This window comes from Jatropha curcas, chromosome 11, assembly GCF_041381405.1.
Source record: "Jatropha curcas cultivar XTBG-Jc1 chromosome 11, XTBG_Jcur_1.0, whole genome shotgun sequence".
NCBI classification, from domain to species: domain Eukaryota; kingdom Viridiplantae; phylum Streptophyta; class Magnoliopsida; order Malpighiales; family Euphorbiaceae; genus Jatropha; species Jatropha curcas.
Window position 1 is genome coordinate 2,669,301 of NC_143161.1, and position 23,070 is coordinate 2,692,370.

At 34.4% G+C, this 23,070-nt stretch overlaps 4 protein-coding genes across 8 annotated transcripts; 3 read left to right on the forward strand and 1 right to left on the reverse strand.

Moving 5' to 3' along the window:
* Nucleotides 1–384: 384 nt before the first annotated feature.
* LOC105650165 (putative LRR receptor-like serine/threonine-protein kinase At1g53440) lies at nucleotides 385–7,408 on the reverse strand. The gene is made up of 26 exons (XM_089716581.1): nucleotides 7,284–7,408; nucleotides 6,942–7,089; nucleotides 6,763–6,834; nucleotides 6,595–6,666; nucleotides 6,333–6,404; nucleotides 6,183–6,254; nucleotides 6,003–6,074; nucleotides 5,855–5,926; nucleotides 5,391–5,462; nucleotides 5,227–5,298; nucleotides 5,072–5,140; nucleotides 4,868–4,951; nucleotides 4,668–4,739; nucleotides 4,512–4,580; nucleotides 4,185–4,253; nucleotides 3,861–3,923; nucleotides 3,730–3,765; nucleotides 3,579–3,631; nucleotides 3,051–3,421; nucleotides 2,785–2,977; nucleotides 2,547–2,684; nucleotides 2,298–2,419; nucleotides 1,717–1,927; nucleotides 1,379–1,616; nucleotides 1,107–1,257; nucleotides 385–958 (listed from the first exon to the last, which is right to left on the reverse strand). The coding sequence occupies exons 1-26, from the start codon at nucleotides 7,384–7,386 to the stop codon at nucleotides 575–577; spliced, it is 3,150 nt and encodes a 1,049-aa protein (XP_089572707.1). The 5' UTR covers nucleotides 7,387–7,408; the 3' UTR covers nucleotides 385–574.
* Nucleotides 7,409–10,367: 2,959 nt separating this feature from the next.
* CAD1 (MAC/Perforin domain-containing protein) lies at nucleotides 10,368–16,336 on the forward strand. Its single transcript, XM_012236461.4, has 6 exons — nucleotides 10,368–11,004; nucleotides 13,109–13,347; nucleotides 13,768–13,963; nucleotides 14,235–14,418; nucleotides 14,842–14,996; nucleotides 15,433–16,336. The coding sequence occupies exons 1-6, from the start codon at nucleotides 10,744–10,746 to the stop codon at nucleotides 16,072–16,074; spliced, it is 1,677 nt and encodes a 558-aa protein (XP_012091851.1). The 5' UTR covers nucleotides 10,368–10,743; the 3' UTR covers nucleotides 16,075–16,336.
* A 128-nt stretch (nucleotides 16,337–16,464) lies between these two features.
* LOC105650166 (protein NRT1/ PTR FAMILY 4.5) lies at nucleotides 16,465–19,683 on the forward strand. 5 transcript variants are annotated; one of them, XM_089716352.1, is made up of 6 exons: nucleotides 16,465–16,601; nucleotides 17,349–17,445; nucleotides 17,545–17,762; nucleotides 17,862–18,305; nucleotides 18,397–18,512; nucleotides 18,731–19,683. In XM_089716352.1, the coding sequence occupies exons 3-6, from the start codon at nucleotides 17,616–17,618 to the stop codon at nucleotides 19,608–19,610; spliced, it is 1,587 nt and encodes a 528-aa protein (XP_089572478.1). In that variant the 5' UTR covers nucleotides 16,465–16,601; nucleotides 17,349–17,445; nucleotides 17,545–17,615; the 3' UTR covers nucleotides 19,611–19,683. The 5 variants fall into 5 exon arrangements, with proteins under 5 accessions (XP_089572478.1, XP_089572479.1, XP_089572480.1 ...); XM_089716353.1 differs by lacking the exon at nucleotides 16,465–16,601 and adding an exon at nucleotides 17,017–17,175 and having other exon boundaries at nucleotides 18,696–18,873; XM_089716354.1 differs by lacking the exon at nucleotides 16,465–16,601 and adding an exon at nucleotides 17,018–17,175 and having other exon boundaries at nucleotides 18,702–18,873.
* A 907-nt stretch (nucleotides 19,684–20,590) lies between these two features.
* LOC105650168 (protein NRT1/ PTR FAMILY 4.5-like) lies at nucleotides 20,591–22,974 on the forward strand. Its single transcript, XM_020685473.3, has 6 exons — nucleotides 20,591–20,647; nucleotides 20,745–20,841; nucleotides 20,919–21,136; nucleotides 21,226–21,669; nucleotides 21,767–21,894; nucleotides 22,062–22,974. The coding sequence occupies exons 1-6, from the start codon at nucleotides 20,645–20,647 to the stop codon at nucleotides 22,939–22,941; spliced, it is 1,770 nt and encodes a 589-aa protein (XP_020541132.1). The 5' UTR covers nucleotides 20,591–20,644; the 3' UTR covers nucleotides 22,942–22,974.
* Nucleotides 22,975–23,070: the final 96 nt, after the last annotated feature.

Consider the following 23,070-nt stretch of genomic DNA (forward strand, 5'->3'; position numbering starts at 1 on the left):
ATACTGTGTAGAGTTCGATAAGATACTAATTGTTGGCTTCCTGGACTAGAAGCCTGCACACTCCACAAAATTTATGTCGTTTTAAGCCGAAATGTACTTGGTATCAGAGACAAGCTGTCGTTCTACAGCTGAGCATGTTAAATAGAGCAACAAAACTAACCATGTGTATGTAAAAACGACATAATTCCGAAGACTGTTTGATCTATTAACAGAACTGCTTGGAGAAACCATACGAAACATAAACAAGATTAATAGAGATTTTTCAATCCTCCAATATATATATTTTTTTTATTTTTCAAAATTGACCAATCAATTAAACTCGAAACCAATTTCTCAAATCAAAACTAACTGCTCATGGTATTCACTTCTGTTAATTTAAACAAATTTGGGGGAAGAAAAGCACAATTTATTTGTCGGATTTACTATTTCTTGTCACACAAAATAGTTACAAGCTATGGAAAAACGATGCAGGCCAACTACAACAACTACAACTCGTGATTTCATAAGTCCTACACAAAGCTATATAAAAGAAAATGCAGCAGTTCTAACAGCAAAATACAGAACACCTTGAAGACTAAGACGTTAACATCTCTGAGGAACAATCTTCATAAATGCCATACTCATTTTCATCTCTGCTCACAACATCATAAGTGACGGGATTCGATGTCTTTCCTGTAGAATTGCTACCAGACCGAATGCGAGGAATGAAGCTAGCTACAGCTTTAGCCATTGCAAAATCATCTGTTGAGTATGGAACATGGAACGAAGGAGCCTTTATCTTGCTCTTGCCCTCCAGAATGCTCACTACTTCAGACATAGCAGGCCTCAGCGTAGGAGATGGATTGGTACATAGCATTGCCAGATCCAGGATTAACATTGCTTGTTTCACGGAATAATCATACCCCAATACTGGATCAACTAGTGATAATAAATCCCCTTTCTCTTGCAGAACATAAGCCTGAATTTTTTTTTTTTTTTTACAAAAAAAAAAAAAAAAAAAAAAAAAAAAAAAAAGAATAAGAATAAGCAGAAGTTTTGTTTTTAATCCACAGTTATGCTATAATCTCCAGTCGTTCCCTAATATTGAGTTTGCTAATTTTACTTACCAGATCAAGAAGATAAACACTCTCATCATTTGGCCTGTAACTTGTCCCATTTTTCCCACTCACAATTTCAAGTGCAACCACTCCAAAGCTGTAAACATCTGCTTTATTTGTTAAATAACCACGCATGGCGTACTCTGGAGCCATATATCCTCTGCAAAAGTTGCAGATACTATTAATTCTCAAGAAAAAGAACTTGTTAAAGCATTGGAAAAGGAAAAGCCTGTAAACTGAGGCCTATCTTTCCTATAAAGTAACATTCAAGGATGCTTTACGTTGTTCCAGCAATTCTAGTGATGACATGAGTCTTCTCTGCTTCATATAGTTTAGCAAGGCCAAAGTCGGATATCTTTGCATTGAGGTCTTTGTCAAGAAGCACGTTTGTGGGTTTAATATCTCTATGGACAACCTTTAATTTAGATTCTTCATGGAGAAAGGCTAGACCCTTAGCTATGCCAAGGCAGATTTTGAACCTGATTGGCCAGTTCAGTTTCAATCGTAGTTCTTCTGAACCTGCAGATCATAACCATTTCATTTCATCATCTAAATTCATTGTAAAAATATATTACCATATTATTTTTCTTCCTGGTATTAGAAATCTTATTCTACTTACCAAACAAAGCATGTGCAAGGGAATTATTTTCCATATACTCGTAAACCAGCAAGAGTTGGTTGTCTTCTGTACAACAACCCAATAGCTTTACGAGATTTGGATGCTGCAATGCAAAAATAGTTCCCACTTCATTTACAAATTCACGAGTGCCTTGCTTTGATTTTGATGAAAGTTGTTTGACAGCTATTTCTGTACCATTTGGAAGTACGCCCTGGAATTCAACAATACAATATTTATACTGAGGTCATAATTCAAATTCACACTCAGATTTGTTGTGTTTGAAATGAAGGAAAGATACCAACAAGGGTAAAGAAAAAGTGCTTAATGTAACCTATTCAAATTTAAGCAGTTTATTTTGTGAAGCCATTTTTTAAAGTATATAATTGCATTCTCACCCAAGGATCTAAAATGTCAAACTTGCATTGGTAGGATATTAATTTGCGGTTATAAGTTCTTGATTTGATATGTTTCGTTATAAATACAAGTGATTCACAGGTGATTACATACAAATAATAGATAGCAGTAAAAGCATCATGCAATTTGAAAAGCTCAAGGACCTCAAAGCGTATGTAGTGACAGACCTTATATACAGACCCAAAACCTCCTTCACCAATCTTGTTCACAGGATTAAAGTTCTGGGTGGCAGCTTTTATTTGACGGAAGTTGAAAGATCCTCCAGGTAGAAACTCGAGATCTTTCAATTCTTTGTTACATTGTCATCCATCAAACAAACAGAAAAAATTATCAGTGCAAAGATATCATGGCTGGTGGGAAAAGGATCACAGACACGATGACAAGCCAAACCAATTTCATTTGTCGAATGTTCTCACCTTTGCTATTCAATTCTTTTCCGCCAAGACAGCCTAGTTTTACAATCAGAATTGAAATCAATAGTAGGAGAAGTAATGCAGATCCTACAAGCGCAGCAATGCTCATTGGTGATGGTTTTGTGCTAGATTTTCTAGGAACTAGACCAGAGTTTAACATGTGATGTCAGAGAAAAGAAATGATAACAAAATCAATCCATACTTAGCAGCATAAAGAAATATATTGAACCAAATTTTATACCAGGAGAAACTGAAATAGCAGATATAAGAGGACCGTAATACTCCACTGGAATATGAATTGAGCCCTTGCCAGTCCAATATAAGTGGATCTCCAGTCGATGGTTCCTCACTGTGGCAACGAAGTCCAAAGTTACACTTCTATTCACACCCATGGCAGCTTCTCTAATATTGAAATTTTCTAGTACCTTTTGGTCCTGTCAAATATTTTGGTTCCATTAATGCAGTTCTATTTTATTAGCTCCTCAAAAAGATGAATGATATACTCACCTGAATTGCCACATCAAAGAAGCGGTTCCCCTTGCTGCTAGGATCTTTATTTTCTCCATACATAATTTCTGCAAAGTGAAGCCTCACTCTGTATTTGCCATTTTTCATACAAAAGCCATAGTACTTAAGGGAGATAGGGGCAATGCGAGCTGTCTTATACAAAGGTGCACCATCACTGTAAATTCCACATGATTTTTCCACAATGTACTGGTCATGGTTTGTCACAAGAAAAATTCCCATGCTACTGTAACCCCAACTTTTATCATCACTCAGAAAGAATGTCGATTCTCCATCAGGTTGCGTATCAGCTTGATAATAAACTCCATTAGTTAGCACTCCCTCACCACCACAGTTTATAAACAAGTGATCATCTGCAATGCATGTTTTTTTAATGGAAAATCAAGATGATCATTCATAAATTTCAATCCTTTTTAAATTAGGTCAAAATTCAATATCTCACATGAATGGAGAACATGGGTAAACATGTGAAAACAAACGCTGACAGAAGATAACTAATAACATACTCACTCAGTGACTTAGCAGTATGGCAATGATAGTCCCTTCTCTGCCATGCTGTGCTCCTACAGAGAAAAAATAGCGATGACAATGATCAGAAGTCAAACATTTCATAGGATTGATGTAGATACAGTTCGAGGAAGTAAAGCGGAAAAATGCTTACAAATTTGCTGCATCAGCGCAGCATGCAAAAGAGTTCCTGATAAAAACACGGGCTAGATTAGAACATGTTACCATGTAACTAATACAAGATACTTAAATCGATCAGTTGTGCAATTGATAGTTTTCTCTTACACATTGGTAGCTTTGCCTTTCAGTTGTAAAGGAGCACTGGTAAAATTATTTTCTGAAATATCCCTGCAGTATATGCACCAAAATGATAAGCCAAGTTCAAAAATTTACCCTGAAAATTCAAAAAGTTTCTGAAATTATGAATTTCATTACTTGCTAATTAAAGATCAATCTTTTTCATACATGCCTAGCCTAAACTTAAAAGTTCCATAAAATTCACAAACTTATGAGTCAAATTAGGAAATGCACCTCAAGAAATAATCCCACAACTCACAAATTATATTATTATCTGCCAAAAATAATGTTTAAAAACAAAGATAAACATACGCATTTAAGTTTGCAGAACCAGCAAGCCATCTGGGGATTGATCCATTCAGTTTATTTCCTCTAAGGTACCTGACAACACAATCACACGCATTTTAGGATTTTGGGGACTTTTGGCCAGGGGAAAGGGAAACGCGGGAATTTGATAGATATAATAACGTGTGTCAAATTTATTTATTTTTTATTATTTTTAATAATCTCTAATCGTGAAAAAACATATTTAAGATATATTAATTTTTTCAATAATAACTCAAAAAAATAACTTCTGGTTAGGCATTATAATGTCAATGAATAGTTAGGAGCATATACAGGAATAGTAAGCTTTCTTACATGTATTGTGGTTTATGAGTGTGAAAGAAGTTTGGCATTTCACCACTCAAATTGTTGAAACTCAAGTCCCTATTCAGAAAAGTAAGAATTCAAGTTTAAAAACTAAAATTACAATATGAACCACTAATATGTTAAACATTTTAGAATGTGTCTTACATATAATATAGGGATTTCATTTGACCAATATAATCAGGGATTGGACCAATGACTGAACAGTTCCTTAGCGTCCTGAAGCAACAAAAACATATTTGGATATGAAAGTTTTATCTCCCTTCGGCAATACTAACAGTTAGCTATTGTTGTAACTGTAACTGTCAAGTGTTTTATTTTAAGTAAAATACATATCGAACACTTACAGCCATACTAAGTAAGCCATTCCTGATATATTTGGGAATGGAAATCCTCTTCCTTCGTTGTTTCCAATCAAGTCAGAAACATACCTATTCCAACAGACGCACAATGTCGTAACCCAGAATGTTAACTGGAATTTAAAAATTGTAATATAACATTTCATTGACGTACTATAAAAAAATAATAATAATAAGATAAGAAAATCATACAGCTCAGAAAGGTTTAAGGAGGATAATGCATCAGGAAACGGCCCTTCAAAATTATTTCCTATCAGTCCCCTGTAATTAGCATGTATAGCAATTAGATATTTCCATTGTTCGCTTTCAGATGTAATTGTAATTGGTCATAATGGAGATATGCTTACAGAAACTTGAGATTCTTCCAATTAGCAATATACTCAGGTATTTTGCCAGATATGTCGTTTCCGATAATGGATCTACCAATCAAGAAATGTTAATTTCTAAGTAGTACTATTTAGAGAAATGTTAATTTCTAATTAAGTAGCAACATAAGATGAATATAACTTACAAATCGTTCATGTTCGTTAGAGCTGCAAAACTTTCAGGTAACTCACCATTCAACTTATTGTTAATCAACAACCTACAGCACAGTTAATTAGTTAAATCCCAACTAGTTAGTCCAAATTAATAGATGAAATATATATTCAAATATTTCATTCAATGTCGTGTAAATAAGTGCAAAAATCATATGTCAAGTTGACTTCTTAACCAGTTGATTTGAGTCTATTTGGGTATAATACTTCCTAACTAACGTTCTTTTGAGTCTTTTTTGGCTTTGCACGTGTATTTTCATGCCCGGTTAATAATTATGTATATGCGGAGTTAAGAGCTGGCTCAAATTAGAATCTTTTTACTTCATTTTTTCTGATATATATATTTGTAAAAATCTTTATACATATGAAAGGTTCTTCAGGGGTAAAAGAGACATTTCCCTGAAGTTGATGAGGAATGACCATGTTGGAGAAGACTTACAAGCGTTCAAGGTTTACAAGGCGTCCCAGTTCTTGGGGAAGGACACCAGAGAGCTGATTGTCAGACAAATCCCTATACAAAAAATGTCCAAATTTTACATATATTTCATTACTTTTTTAAAGATAAACAATAAACTGGTAACTAATACAGTTGGATAAGGCTGGTAAGGTTGCCAAGTTCTGGTGGAATTCCTCCAGATAATAAGTTGTTCTGTAGATACCTAGAAAAAACACGAGGAAAATGGTCGTCAGAAAAAATTGGTCAAAGTCCTTGTTTGTAATTTTGAATAATGAAACACTAATTAAATTAAGGGTAGTTCAGTACTTACAGAAGTTGAAGAGAAGGAAGAGAAGCAAGTGCTTGTGGGATTGAGCCATTGAACCAATTATCTGAAAGAACTCTATATGAAAAAATAAACAAAATTAGGAACTGAAAGTATGGTAAAAAATAAAAATAAAAATGACTATTTTTGGATTACATGCGCTCTAAAGACTTCATTTCACCAAGAAAAGGAGGTATTGGTCCTTCAAGGTTGTTTTGGTGAACAAACCTGTCTCCAACAGTAAAAACAACAACTATATGAGTTATTTATGATTAACAAGCCGCTAAGTAAAATCTATTAAATACTCCTAATTTATAAAATTCCATACATTAAACATTTTAACTTGCAAAATCATTCAACTGAAAATTTTCCAACTTGTAAAATTATATATATATATATCGATTAAATTTATACTTACAAGTATGAAAGACGAGACAAGTTTTTAAACGAACGAGGAATGTTACCATGAAGTTGATTGTTATTCAGGTCTCTGCATATATGAATAACGAAATATAGTTTGTGTTATGTATCCAATTTAATTCTTATAAATAAAGAAGAAATGGGTGGGTGGTGCAAATATACTTACAGTATTTCTAAGAATTGAAGATTGGCAATCTCAGGTGGGATTACACCCTTCAAATGCAGACCGGAAAAAGTACTGCGGCTTACAAGAATTAATTAATTATGTTTGTTTCCTTTCTCTCTCCTTAATTAAACTTTAGCATGCTTAATTTTGTAGTAATACTGAGGTTTAAGAGATAATACATGTTCGTCACGTGACACAAAGTTTGGTTGCATGTGCAACTAATTGAAGCTGAAGAGCGCTGGTTTGACGGCTCCATGAAGCAGCTTGTGCGGGAGAAACCTTGATTTAACATGCGTAGACCCCGGGCTATTGCATTGAGAGCTTCCACTGTCGCCATCACAGAACAAACACATTACATTACATCATAAAATAAATGTGTCTTTTCTTAAAATAAATGTCATTATCCAAAAGTCTAAATATATTAAATGGTAATAGAGCCACATTTTTGTTAAACCAAACTGCCCCAAGAAAATAGTTATGGACGGAAAATTGGGACAGGGAATTGAGAAATTGATTATTACCGTCGCCCTTGTGCAAATAAGTGAGATTTGCATGACCATATGTAAAAACAGAATTCTGTGACCAAAGCAACAAGAAGGAAAGAAAGAGAAGTAACATCCCCATCGCTATAACTTTCTATCTATCTCCCAGGATCTCTACTGTTAGTTCCTACGATTCTCATGTTTCATCCTTATAAAGGTGAAAAAAATGACTGCAAATGAATAAAAAATAGTATGGTTCAATTAAATATGAACAAGTTGGGTATGTGGGCAGTGTCTGGCGTGTGTTGACGTTAACTTTCCGGTCAATCGCAAATCAAATTACTACAATTAGCTCTCATGGTGATCAATAGAAACTTTTCACTGCATCATTTTCACAAAGATGGAACTAGCCATGATTATTTTGTTGAAAACAATTTTCTTGTATTAAAAAAAAAATCAAAATTAGCTACATAAACTAGTTGGCAGATGGAATTAGTCTAATGATTTAAGCAGGCTACCTGGAGTTTGGACTGAAATCTTTCGACCCAGTAAAAAATTAAACTGAAATTAATTTAAGAATCTTCGTTTCAAATTGAACCTTCCTATGGTTTTAAACTGGAATCCCTAATTTTTTAAAACTTTGAGGATGCAAATTTAAATTTATTTTTTTGGTTTAATAAAAATCAAACCAAATAAAAAAAATCAAATTTTCTATCAAAATAAAAATAAAACTGACTGAGAAAAAAAACACCAAATTAAATCAAACCGATTTAATTAATTGGACTTTTTTCGCAAGCTGTGCTCAACCCTAAAAATAAGTTAATAAATGACCAATTGATTTAACTTGTGAGACACATGACATTATCATTAGTGGGCATTTATAGTGGAAATCACCAACCCTTTATCTATTCCACTATAGACTTTAAGATAATGTGCCTTTCTTATGTGCTCCACAATACTAGTCTAAAATTTTGCTAAACTATGGTTTTGCATGTTAGAGTTTAGACTTGCCAAGGCAACTTCCTAGCTAATTCTAACTAACTAAAAAGGAAATTTTGAAATTGGATTAAATGAAGATAACATACTAAAATGTGCTATTTTTCGTTTTGATGTTTAATTAATTGTTATTATTTTTTCCATGATTAACAAGAAATCTTAAATTTAATTTGTAATAACTCAATATCTGACTTATCTTAATGATTTGAACATCTCGTCAATAATTCAGCGACAAACCTTAATGGTGACAAATCTTAATGGTAAGTCGAATGCTTCATTAATAATTCAAAAGAGAAATTATGACTAATACATCATGAATTGCTAGTCAATGCCCATTGCTTGAGGAGTGAATGTTATGCTTTAGGATTTAACCCAAATTCTTCCATTTCCTTATTAAATTGTGGTTTTAACCAGTTAGGATAGATGATTAAGCAGAATTAATAAGAAAAGGGTGAAGGTGTTCCACTAAAACACATTTTATAGTGGTAAATCATTCATCCAAAATCTTTAATATTTATCATATTTGTGGAAGATTTTGGATTATAGCACGCTTCAAAGTCAATGTTCTCATAGATAAGAACTCAAAGTGGGCTTTGATGGGCTTTTCTCTCATAGGGCTTCACAAATCACGATCCAAAATATTATTTTTTATTTCATGGTTCTGTTCATAGGTGCTAACCATAATAATATTTTCAATCTTTGATTTTTTTTTTTTTTAAATCCTACTTTATAGAGGCTCATAAATTTTATTTCAAAAATCCAATATATTATACCACTTACTGCTTGATAAAAAAGAAAAGAAAATATTTTTTTTTACGAAATATTTAAATTCAAAATTATTTGCAAAGGATGTGTAAATCTCGATGGTAAGATTAATACTTCAAATGTTTTTCAATTCTATTATTTAATAGAATAATTGATAATAATTGACATGAGGAAGAAATCTGCAATTTATTCTTTTTTTTTTTTTTTTTTTTAATTAACATACTCGATGCAAGAGTCAAATTCAAATGACATGAATGAGAAGTTGAGAACCCAAATGATACCCATGGACCATGGTCCTTTTCAGGCAAAGAAAGCGATTGTGAGTGAGAACCCCACTTGCAAGAAGCCCAAACCAAGTGAGAAAGAGATAAATGGCCCTCCATGGACCCTTTAAACTAGGCCCAACTCAAATTGGGATCCATGAGCCCAAAACAAATTTATACCCATCCCGTCTTTCTTATCTCTTTTTCTTTTTGTCATTATAATATAATATCCACAATTCATTTTTGCCTTTTTCCCTTTGGGTATTGGAGTTTTTTTTTTTTTTTTTTAAATCAAGGTATATATATATATATATATTTCCCAAGTTTAGGGGGCTTTATATTGGCATAGAATATATTAAAAAAATATCGAGAAAAAATAAAGAATAACATACTCATGATTATTTATTATTAAATATAATCATAATTATTTATTATTAAATTTTGTTAATAATATTATCATGATTGTATTTTCATTAATTGCAAATGAAATTTACTTAAAATGAAATCTACCTCTATATATTAAACTCCTATTCATTTTATTTTTATTAATTGTATTTAAATAAATGATATCTGATCTTAAATTATTATTTTTATTAATAATTCAATTTGAAAAATACTAATCTATTTATTTTAATTGAAATGAAATATAACCATAGAAGTCAAATTTGATTGATGAGTAATCCTTGTGATGAGTTCACATTAATAAGTAAGAGTTGGCATGCCATAATAGCGCAAAAAAGGGCAAAAAAAAAAAAAAAAAAAAAAGGGAAATTTTATTCACCACCATAATGGAATTCTACCATTGGCATTTGGCAGAAGAAAATATCCTGCAAATTGCAAAGTCAAAGTACTTGTCCAAAAAGAGGGTATTATTGAAAAACTTTTTCTAGATAAAGAAATAAATATTAATACTTTACAAGTAGTGAGAAAAGGATCTAAGGAAGACCAGTCAACTTAGAATCCTTTCTTAAGTTTCTTTCTGACATTACATTACACCAACAATGTACATATTCTTTAATTTCATATATATATATATATATAATAGTAAGAACAAATTGATATTTAGATGTATTAATATGTTTATTGTTGATAATTTCAGAAAATGAAGAATGCAATTAAACCCCGCAACATACACAAGAAGAAACGCGTTTTTAGACATTATTAGAGTCAAACTAGGAGAACAAGAATACCATCAGCAACAAAATCAAGAACAAGAACAAGAACAAGAACAAAAGCAAAGCTCACCAACTCCTATGTCCAAACTCCAAACTGTCCCACCAGCACAACACATTAAAATTTAAACCAAAACCAAAAATCAAAGAAACAGAAACAGAAAAATCAGGAAAGCACAAATCTTTTCTTTTCTTTCTATAAACAAATCAAAGAAAAGATATACTAGAATACCAACCAGAATCATTTTTCCGTTTATGTAAGGGAGAAAAAAAAAAAAAAGAAAAGAAAGAAAGAAGAGGAAGATGAACTTGAGCTCCGATGCTTTGACTACTACTCTTTCCAACTCAATCCAAGCTTTGGGTCGTGGGTTTGATGTCACATCTGATATAAGGCTTTTGTACTGCAAGGGAGCACCTGGGTCCAGGTTGGTGCATATTGATGAAGAGCATACCAGGGATCTAGTCTTCTCTGATGGGGTTTTGGTGCCCAATGTTTCTGTTGATATTGATTACTCTAGAGGCCATAGGAATATTGAAAGAATTCCTGTTTGCACCTTCCATGAGGTAATTTTTTTTTATTCAATATGTTTCCTTTTAAATCATTATCTGGGTATGATTTTTTGCGTTTCTTTTTTATGGTGTATAGGCTTTCATTGGGTGTTTGTCATTATTAAATTTATGCCCCGGGGTATAAGGTGTGGTTGTGAGGATTTGTATTCCTAAATTTTTTGTTTACTTTGTTTGGATATCCTTGGAGGCCAATACCAGTCATTGATGGATTTTCCTTTTGTTAATTGTGGGATTTGTAAAATTGCAGCAATATACTGCTCTAGTTGTTTTAGGGGCAGTTTCAATGTGGCCGAGGAAAAACAGAAGGGAATTAATATAAACAAAAATGTACTTGCATGGGCTACTGAAGTTGAGAAGTGAATGTGTGACTTGCCTAAGGAATATGCAATTTGGTTGGTCTTCAGAAATGCTTGTTTCCTTTTGTTGTGTTTTATGCGTGCAAAACAAATTTCATTTGGCAAATTAGGGATACTGTTTCACGCTCCGAAATAAATGATGTTGAATTCCTCTGTTCCAGCTAATTACTAACTAGAACCCTAGCAGATTGTGGCATAAACTTTAAAAATGCATTATGTTGGATTTACAATGAGAATGTATGTCTATGGTAATTTTCAATATTAATTAGCTTTATTAGGGTAAGAACCGAGCCAAGATAAGCCCTGTTGATCTTGAGCTCAGCTTATAGGTTTATTTGAACTTGATCTTGGCTTGTTTACACTTTATAGTTAAAAAAACTTGCACCTTTATAGGCTTGAGCTCGAGGTTGAGCTTGGCTTTTTAAGCTTACCAAATGAGCTTTTTCTGAGTTGAGAGAAGTCTTGAGCAACCACGAGCGACTTGGCTTATTTTTTACGATCCTAGCTTTATACAGCCACTGTTGAAGAAATATTAAGAGGGCACATCAATAACTTAATACTGGGTTATAGCAATTTAACGTTGGTATTAGAGCTATCATTTTGAAAGGCCTTGAATATAATTTAACACCTTTACTAGTAACTTGGCACCTTTCTACTTCAAAAAGCTCCTGCTTGACCTATGGTTTTGATAGCCCATTTAGGCTCCTTTTTGTGAACTAGGGTTCTAGTTACTATGATCAGGTTGTCCATTCAGCCACCCATTTAAGGAACATCTTCCAATCTGTTATGCCTGGCACTTTATTGCTATCACTCTGTGCCTTCATTTCCTGCACAAAGGGTGTCAAGAAATTAGAGATGCTAAATTATAATGTTAGACTCATACTGATGAATTAAACTTCTAGAGCAGTATTAATTCAATTTTCATTTTAGCAAGGAAGCTACTTTTATAAGGATATGGCATCCTTGATTTAGGTTGTTGAAGGAGAAGATTCTAGTACTTGATATGTGTAATGTTGCTGCTCTTGCACAGTGGAAATTCTGATGAATTCTCAGCCATATCATGAAGTAGTAAAGGCCCTAAGTTCTAGGCCTGCCTTTATATAATTCTTATCTGAAGGAATTAGATTTCCTGCTGGAAGAATAAAAGGATATGGTGCAAAGCACTTGATGGAGCATCAGTAAGGGGTGATTATGCATGGGCTTTCCTGGTGCAACCATCCTTGGTTAAGTGGATTAAGGACAATGGGATATTTATTGGTGAAGAAAGGAAATTGAAGACTAGGTCAGCTCCAGGTTCCTTTAAAGTGTTAATTGCATATATTTTCTCTCCATAAATAGATCAGCTCCAAATGCTTATGTTTAGTGAGTTCTTGGTTTATGATTATCCCTTGGTGCTTCGACTTGCTTTATGATTATCATTTATCAATGATTCTCATTAAGCTAGGCTATGTAGATGAGTTTTGAGACCCATGTTAGGGAAGCATCTGATAATTTTGCAAAGGCTTCAAGTTTGAGATCGATTTAGCTTGAAAAGTTGAACTCATCTTTACTCAGCTGTAAGAGAAACTTTTCTCATCTTTTCCGGACAAGTAAGCATGTTTTTGTTTGCATTGTTTCATGTTTGTTATATGGCTTGCTTATTTTATTTGCATCAAGGTTTTCTGGCTTTCTGCTACTTATGGCTCAATCTTTTATTATGGTGACTGTGGTGTTAAATGAAAGTTTATTGATTGAAAATTCAGATGGCAGAAAGATTCAATGAGAAATCAGGTTTATCAGGACATATTCCACTCGGAAGCTTTAATAGCATGTTCAATTTCACTGGTTCTTGGCAAGTTGATGCAGCAGCGACAAAATCCCTTGCAATGGTTGGGCATTTCATTCCCCTGTATAAGGTTCGATTAGCCGAAGTGAATTTAGTTTTGTGTGAGGAAATCAAGCATGCTGTTCCTTACTCCTGGGATCCAGCGTCCTTGGCAAGGTAAATAGTAGCATCCCAGATTCTATAATACTTAATCGTAACTTAGTCCTCTTTGTATTCTCTTCTTTAATATTGTTTTATTTGAATAAGAAATCATGAAAATCCATAGTATAATCTGTGACCAAAATCATTAATATTTGAAGAGAATATCACCTCCTTTGGAGGTGCCAAATTTTGCTGTCTTCCCATAAACGGATATTAAATAGAATGAATATGAACTGGTAAGTTTGCATGGGTTTGTGTTGCCCCATTAAATTGTGAGTTCTTGGTCTAGTGAAGAGGTGTGCCTATGACCTTCCTCCATATTCTTGCCAAGGAACTTCAACTTGTCTGATAAGATTCCTGGAGTAACTTGAAGAGTCATCAGCTTTCTGATTAGCAGCTACCTTTTTCTTTTTCTTTGTTTTTTTCAACTTTCAGCTTCATTGAAAGCTATGGTACCCATATTGTCACATCTGCAACAATTGGTGGAAGAGATGTTGTTTATATCAGGCAGCATCAGTCCTCGTCTTTATTAGTGTCAGATATTGAGAGCTATGTGAAAGACATTGAAGATCAGAGGTTTCAGGACATAAAAAGTCAGTCAAGTGCCGGTCCCTTGAAATACAAGGACAAGGTTATTATCATAGCATTGCTCACTTAATTTTGTTCAATTAAGATACTCTTTTCCTTTTTCCCCCTGTTTGCATCATTGGGTTGATACTTGATGCATTATTCTTAATTCATCTTTGCTTGATAGAATACAGTTTTATTCCATTTTCCTTCTTTTTGTAGTTTCCATAATTGTTCTTGCTGTTCATGCTCTTTCTGTTTCCTCAAATAGAAACCTATATTATTTTCTGCTCTGAAATGTGTGAAATCAGTAAAATTTAAATTAATTGTTGTAGGATGTAACAGTCATTTTTAGAAGGAGAGGAGGTGATGACCTTGAGCAGAGTCATGCCAAGTGGGCAGAGACTGTGCAGTTCGCACCAGATGTCATTAACATGACATTTACTCCAATTGTCTCTCTGCTGGAAGGAGTACCTGGCATAAAGCATTTAGCCCGGGCGATTGATTTATACTTGGAGTGTAAGTTATTTATCAATATTCTATTCTCTCTATTTGTGTATATTTGAGTTTTATTCAATTTGCAATATTCTGTTCTACTCAAGGATCATGATGCTTTTTTTCTCTAGGATTCCTGGAGATAAGATTTTCATTTTTCTTACAAACAAGTGACCAGCATGTTAGAAAAACATTTGTTTACTTTCTTGGGATCTTTAGTTATTTTTCATAGTCATATGCAAGTGCTTCATGCCTTTGGCTGCTTCCGCTGCTGTTGTCAGGCGCTACTATCCTTTAAGCAATTGATATGCGAGGAAAGTTGGAGAAGATCTAATTAAACATTGGATTATTTGCAAATATAACTATGAACAACTTTTTAGGAATCATGTACAATTTACATCTTATACCTCTTTAATTGTTCAATTATCAATTTTTTTTTTCCACTAGACAAACCACCTATAGAGGATCTGCAATATTTCTTGGACTTTCAAATTGTTCGCGTTTGGGCTCCAGAACAGAAGAGCCTTCAAAGAAAGGAGCCTGTTTGTCAATCTCTTCAGTTCAGCTTGATGGGTCCCAAGCTTTATATCAGCCCAGATCAGGTACTTTTGAATAGCTGCAATACCATTGTGAATAACTTGCGCAGGAAATCAATTTTTAAAATAAAGTAATTGCAATATGCAACTCATATGTCTTGTGAAGGTATTTGTGAGAGACATCTAAGTTCCTTACTTGAATGATGATAATCCAAGTGAACGGCCCAAGAATGGAAGCTTTAACTACTGTAGGAGTTGTTATGGATAATTATGATCTTTTACGGTTATATAATATGCCAGTAATTGACAAGTACAATGATGGATTTACACCTTCAAGAACTGTTTCAGGATTTGAATTTCAGTGAAGCATGTGTAACTTGTGGAAAATTCTCCTTAAAACTTAATGCTGATTCTTTTTTGCTAGACCTTTTTAACACATAGATAACCTCCATCTCTTTCGATATGGTTGTAAATCCAACTCAAAACATGTATGGTATTGCAGGTGACAGTTGGCCGTAAGCCAGTTACTGGTCTTAGACTTAGCCTAGAAGGCACCAAGCAAAACAGGCTCTCCATTCATTTGCAACATCTGGTGTCTCTTCCGAAAATTCTTCATCCACATTGGGATGCACATATAGCCATAGGAGCACCCAAGTGGAAAGGTCCTGAAGAGCAAGACAGCCGTTGGTTTGAGCCTATCAAGTGGAAGAGCTTCTCTCATGTAAGCACTGCACCAATAGAGTACACTGATACTTCCATCGGAGACCTCTCTGGTGTTCACATTGTCACTGGTGCTCAGCTTGGCGTTTGGGATTTTGGAGCCAAAAATGTGTTGCACCTCAAACTCCTCTTCTCCAAAGTCCCAGGCTGTACAATCAGGCGGTCTGTATGGGACCATAGCCCCTCCAGTCCTTCACAGCAGCCTAACGGGGCATCATCATCAATGTCAAATGAAAAAGCCTCCAGTGATAAGAAGGAAGATAGTTCAAGCCATGCCGGAAAATTGGCAAAAATAGTGGATGTGAGCGAAATGTCGAAGGGACCACAAGATATTCCAGGCCATTGGTTGGTAACAGGAGCCAAGCTTGGGGTGGACAAGGGAAGAATTGTTTTGCGTGTGAAGTACTCCTTATTGAATTATTGATAGATTGTTTCTATACTTTTAGGATTACCATTTTTCATATGTAAGCATAGTCAGGCATTCTTTGCACAGGTATCCCTGTTCCTTTGTTTTTCTGTACATTATGTTCTTTATTTATGTTGCTTTTAGCCCCCCCATTAGCTGATGGTCACATCATAAAAAATATCTCAGGAATTTTTCTTCTGGATTTTCTTCTTTTACATATTTGTTTATTGAAAGAGAAGGCTTTGTTATCCAATAATAATAGACTCGTGATTTTGACCCATGAACTATTTCTCCTGAATGCTGGATTTCAATTCTGCAGATGATTTTTTAAGAACAGAATGTCCTGTTAATTTATAGCCGTTGGAGTTAGTTTTCTGCAATCCGAACAACAAAGTTCACAAGGACCTCAAGGATGGCAACAGTTATAAGCAAGCAAGCTACATATGCATAATAGTTTCTTTGAAAGAGACATTTGCATAAAGAAAAAGGGACTTATTATGACTCTCTCAATCATTCAGTTACCTCTACCTTTGATATTTTTATGAGTAAGCAATTGGATTATACTTGCTTGAACCCAGTCTATAGACTCATTTATGGATTAAACTAATTAAAACATAGATTTTTTAAAAATTATTTTTATTTTATCTTTTTGTTTCTTGGTGAATGATAAAAAATATATCCATTTCAATAAATGTTATTTTTCATTAGTTTGATCCATGGTTGGGTTATTAATTGAGTCCAGATAAGTAAGTATATTCATATTTCTTCTCTAATCTTGCTAAGAAAAGATAAGTAAGATAACTAGTGGGCGTGAAGCTTTTTGTTTTTTTTGCTTTTAGTCAACAAAAGTAGGAGGCTTGTCACTGTATATGCTTCATCATCTGTATAAGAGAACAAAATAGGCAGGTTCAAATTACATGTACTTTTTTGGACCAAGCTTTTCATAATTTTGGGCCTTACTGTTTTATTGCATTTCTTTAATGGAATCGATAGAGAGTGACGGGAGTAATATAATCACAAATACGTGCTTTTCTTTGACATTAATCTGATCGAACAGATGCTCAATTTAGCAGCGTCCAAAACAATAAGATGAATCAGTCACTATCAATCAACTATCGAGTAGAGACTGTATTCTTGATCATCAAAAATCACTTCTTATATATAATTAATACATGGCTCTAGCTTAGGTTCTAGTTCATGCTAGCCATGGTACTTTGTTTTGTGAAGCCATATGTTTCCAACCTCACGTTCATCAGCATTTTTAATTACTTTGTTATTTTTTCTTTTTGCAGGAGAATCCTGAGTTTATTGAAGGAAAGGTGGATTGGAAGGGAAGACAAGCAACAAGGCACAAGCATGGAGGAATCAAGACTTCGTTCCTCATTCTTGGCATGTATCTAGCTTTTATTAATTATGAGTATTATTGATTAAAGCTGTCAGAAAATTTGAACTTTCTTTCAGAAAATTAAGAACTTAATTGGTTCACAGGCACATTTGGTTTCGAACAGATTGCGATTGTTGCACTTGCAGTGAACTTGGTGACATACTTCAATGGGGTGATGCATTTTGAAATAGCAGATGCAGCTAATCAGCTAACTAACTTCTTGGGTGCTTGCTATGTGCTTTCTATTCTGGTGGCTTTTCTTGCTGACACTTGTATTGGTAGATGGAAAGCTGTTATAATTTCAGGATGCGTCGAGTTTCTGGTAAACATACTTTACTTAATTAATTAATGATCATTTCATTAAAATAAAAAATATACATACATACATATATATATATATATATATATAATTCTCATGCAGGGACTAGCACTACTAGCAGTTCAAGCTCACTACCCGAAGTTCAAACCACCTGTTTGTAATGTCTTCGATCAAAATTCACACTGTGAGAAAGTTGGAGGTAGAAATGCGTTGCTGCTCTTTGTATCTCTCTACTTGCTTGCTATTGGTAGTGCAGGGATCAAAGCTGCATTACCATCATATGGTGCTGATCAATTCGACGATAAAGACCCGAAAGAGGCGAGACAGATGTCAAGCTTCTTCAACTATATATTGCTAGCAATTTGTGTTGGTGGTACAACTAGTTTAACGCTACTTGTGTGGGTGCAAGATAAAAAAGGATGGGATTTTGGTTTTGGACTTAGTGCTGGTGCCATGTTCTTGGGTATGATAATCTTTGTTGCTGGATTGCCTATGTATCGTATGCAAGTTGTTCAAGGATCTAATGCTCTCATTGAAATTATACGGGTCTGCAAATATTGCTTACTCTTTTAAGTCTCGATCATCATTTCTCCAGCAAGAGTGTCCCAGTGCATGAGATTTTTTGCATTTTTTGCAGGTGTATGTTGCAGCTATTCGTAATCGAAAACTTCAACTTCCTCAGGATCCTTCAGAGCTTTGTGAAATTAACCATGACAAGGAAGGAGAATTTCAATCCCACACAGATACTTTCAGGTCGAATATATTCTTACACCGTTTGGCATTAAAATTAAAAGCTACTTCTCCAAAAGTTACTCTATTAGATGTTGGCAGTTCGAAACTTTTGTTTTGGAACTTTCATAAATAGACCATATCAAATTCACCTTAAAAACAAAATTTATGACCCAAACAACATTTTTAACATAGTATTTTTCTCAGTAGCAGCTCAGTGGTGAATATATATTGGTGTTCAGGTTCCTAGACAAAGCGGCCATCCAAGAAACACCTACAAGACAAGATGCGAGGCAGCAAGCTCCCAATCCCTGGAAACTCTGCAGGGTAACCCATGTCGAAAATGCAAAAATCTTACTTGGGATGCTACCAATATTCTGTTGCACCATTATAATGACCCTTTGTCTAGCTCAGCTCCAAACCTTCTCTATTCAACAAGGTCTAACCATGGATACTAGTATAACCAAATCTTTTAACATCCCACCAGCTTCATTACCAATTCTCCCACTGTTATTCATGATCATCTTAGTCCCAATCTACGATCAAATCGTCGTGCCATTTGCTCGCAAAATCACAGGCCATCCTACAGGCATAACTCATCTTCAACGTATAGGTGTGGGTTTGATTCTTTCTTCTTTATCCATGGCTGCAGCTGCAATAATGGAAGGAAAGAGAAAAAAAGTGGCTAGAGATAACAACATGTTAGATGCTATTCCTACAAGACAGCCATTGCCTATTAGTGTGTTTTGGCTATCAATTCAGTTTTTTATTTTTGGTATTGCAGACATGTTTACATATGTTGGTCTTCTTGAGTTTTTCTACTCACAAGCACCAAAGGGGATTAAATCAATTTCTACTTGCTTCCTTTGGAGTTCCATGGCACTTGGATATTTTGTCAGTACTATTTTGGTTAAGATACTTAATAGTGCGACTGAAGGAATCACTAAGAGCAGAGGGTGGTTAGCAGGCAATAATATTAATAGAAATCATTTGAATCTGTTTTACTGGTTATTATCGTCTTTGAGCTTAATCAATTTCTGTAACTATTTGATTGTTGCCAAGAGGTACAAGTACAGGCCTCGGAACTCTGTTGGTCCAGATGATAATTATGGCAGGCCCTAAGCCAAAGAAGAAAATAATAGTTCTCAGAAAGAAAAAAAAAAGAAAGAAATAATAGTATGTTTATTTTATTTTATTTCAATCTTATATTCTTTTAAAGTTAAATATATAAATTCACTTTTGGACCTGTGGCAACATAATGTTATGGCACTCTTTTGAGGAGATTTACATTAATTTTTTAAATTACCAACTCTACATATACATCTCCATACTAATAATAAAAATTGATATGCAACACTATTTGAAGATGGTAAGAGACAACCATCGCACATTAAAAAAAAAAACAAAAAGGGATGAAAACAAAAAAGAGAGGTCATCTTGACAAGAAGACCACCCATTCCAAGCCTAATGGTGAAGCCCAACACTCCACAATGAAGGCCCAAGCTCAAGTCATATCCATGGTCGAAGCAACGCCTATCTCGTAATGTTATTCGGATTCGTTAGATTTGTTATCGATGCAACATTATAAAATGACTTGCATTAAGTCCAACACCTATCATGGAATATGAGATTCATCTGATAGTAGTCACATCATTAAAAATGATCTAAGGATTTTTTCTTCTGGAATCTTTTTACATAGAGAAGGCTTTCGTATCAACAGACTCGTTTTAATCTATATATAAAGTGATTCTTATCCATGAACACTAGTTGCTGACATGATGACTGAACGACAGGCACATATGCTGTCCGAGAGAATAAAGACAGGTTCACACACACACATATATATGTATGTTTTTTGGACCATGCAAGAATTTCTTTGTGCTTGTTTTATAGCATTTCTTTTGATTGCATCTGATCAAACAGAAGCCCAACTTAACTTTAAAACAGTGTCTTCAGTTTGAATCGGCAATAATCAAAAGAATATATGCCAATCACTATCAATCAACTACCAAGTAGAGACTGTAGGATTCAAGAAGTGGTCAAAAACCACTTTTTATGCCATATATGCAAAATTAAAACCTTTAAATATATAATACATGGCACTAGCTTAGGTTGTACCAACAACAGCAAACAGAACAACACACTTGTAGCTAGCCATGGTACTTTGTTCTTTGAAGCCATATGTTTCCAACCTCAATTTCATGCGAATTTTTATTACTTTATCTTCTTTTTTCCTTTATTTATTTATTTTCGCAGGAGAAACCTGAGCTTATTGAAGGAAAGGTGGACTGGAAGGGAAGACAAGCAACAAGGCATAAGCATGGAGGAACCAAGACTTATTTGCTCATTCTTGGCATGTATCTAACTTCTATCCATTATGAGTATTACTAATTAAGTATGAATTCAACTAATGACTTAATTGGTTCACAGGCACGATTGGTTTCGAACAGATGGCGACTGTTGCACTTGCAGTGAACTTGGTGACGTATTTCAATGGGGTGATGCATTTTGAAATAGCAGATGCGGCTAATCAGCTAACTAACTTCATGGGAGCTAGCTATATGCTTTCTATACTGGTGGCTTTTCTTGCAGATACTTATATTGGTAGATGGAAAGCTGTTATAATTTCTGGAAGCTTTGAATTCTTGGTAAACATATTTTACTTACTTAATTATTTCTTGATCATTTTCATTAAGATAAAAAAATGTATTATTTAAAAGAAAACGTCCTCATGCAGGGACTAGCACTACTAGCAGTTCAAGCTCACTACCCGAAATTCAAACCACCTGTTTGTAATGTCTTTGATCAAAATTCACACTGTGAGAAAGTTGGAGGTAGCAATGCTTTGCTGCTCTTTGTATCTCTCTACTTGCTTGCAATTGGTAGTGCAGGGATCAAAGCTGCTTTACCATCATACGGTGCTGATCAGTTCGATGAGAAAGACCCGAAACAGGCGAGACAGATGTCTAGCTTCTTCAACTATATATTGCTAGCAATTTGTGTTGGTGGTGCTATTAGTTTAACACTACTTGTGTGGGTTCAAGATAAAAAAGGATGGGATCGGGGTTTTGGACTTAGTGCTGTTGCTATGCTCTTGGGTATGATAGTCTTTGTTGCTGGGTTGCCTATGTATCGTGTACAAGTTATTCAAGAATCCAATGCTATCATTGAAATTATACAGGTTTGCAAAAATTGATTACTCTTTTAAGTCTTGATCATCATTTCTCTAGAAAGAAAGAATGTTTCATTGTATGAGATTTTTTTTGCGTTTCTTGCAGGTCTATATTGCAGCCATTCGTAATCGAAAACTTCAACTTCCTGAAGCTACTTCAGAGCTCTATGAGATTAACCATGACAAGGAAGCTGCTCTAGAAGCAGAATTTCAAACTCACACAGATACTTTCAGGTCCAATATAATTGTTTAGCTGTTTTGGAACTTTTATAACTAGACATATCAAATTCACCTGAAAACAAAGATTATGACCTACAAATACACCTGTAACATAGTATTTTCTCAGTAGCAGCTCAAGTACCCTGAATTGATCTAACAAATTTAATACATACTCTGCTCAGGTTCCTAGACAAAGCAGCCATCCAAGAAACATCTATAGGACAAGATTCAAGACAGCAAGCTCCTAATCCATGGAAACTCTGCAGGGTAACCCAAGTAGAAAATGCAAAAATCCTACTTGGGATGGTACCAATCTTCTGCTGCACCATTGTAATGACCCTCTGTCTAGCTCAGCTCCAAACATTCTCTATTCAACAAGGTCTATCCATGGATACTAAGATAACCAAATCTTTTAACATTCCACCAGCTTCATTACCAATTCTCCCAATGGTTTTCATGATCATCTTAGTCCCAATCTACGATCACATATTCGTGCCATTTGCTCGTAAAATCACAGGCCATCCTACAGGAATAACTCACCTTCAACGTGTAGGTGTTGGTTTGATTCTTTCTTCTATATCCATGGCTGCAGCTGCAATAATGGAAGGAAAGAGAAAAAAAGTGGCTAGAGATAACAACATGTTAGATGCTATTCCTATAATGCAGCCGTTGCCTATTAGTGTGTTTTGGCTATCAATTCAGTATTTCATTTTTGGTATTGCAGACATGTTTACATATGTTGGTCTTCTTGAATTTTTCTACTCACAGGCACCAAAGGGGATTAAATCTATTTCTACTTGCTTCCTTTGGATTTCCATGGCGCTTGGATATTTTGTCAGCACTATTTTGGTTAAGATGGTTAATAGTGCAACTGAAGGAGTCACTAAGAGCAGAGGGTGGTTAGCAGGCAATAATATTAATAGAAATCATTTGGATCTGTTTTACTGGTTATTATCTGCTTTGAGCTTAATCAATTTCTGTAACTATTTGATTGTTGCTAAGATGTACGAGTACAGGCCTCAGGACTCTGTTGGTCCAAATAAGAATAATGGCAAGGCCTAAACCAAAGGAGAAAAAAAACAGTATTTTATTTTATTTCATTTTTATGGTTTTTAACTTTTATTTGTTTATATAATATCTTTCAAATTTATTGACAATGTAGAAAGAAAATTAAATTTCCCCAACTTAATC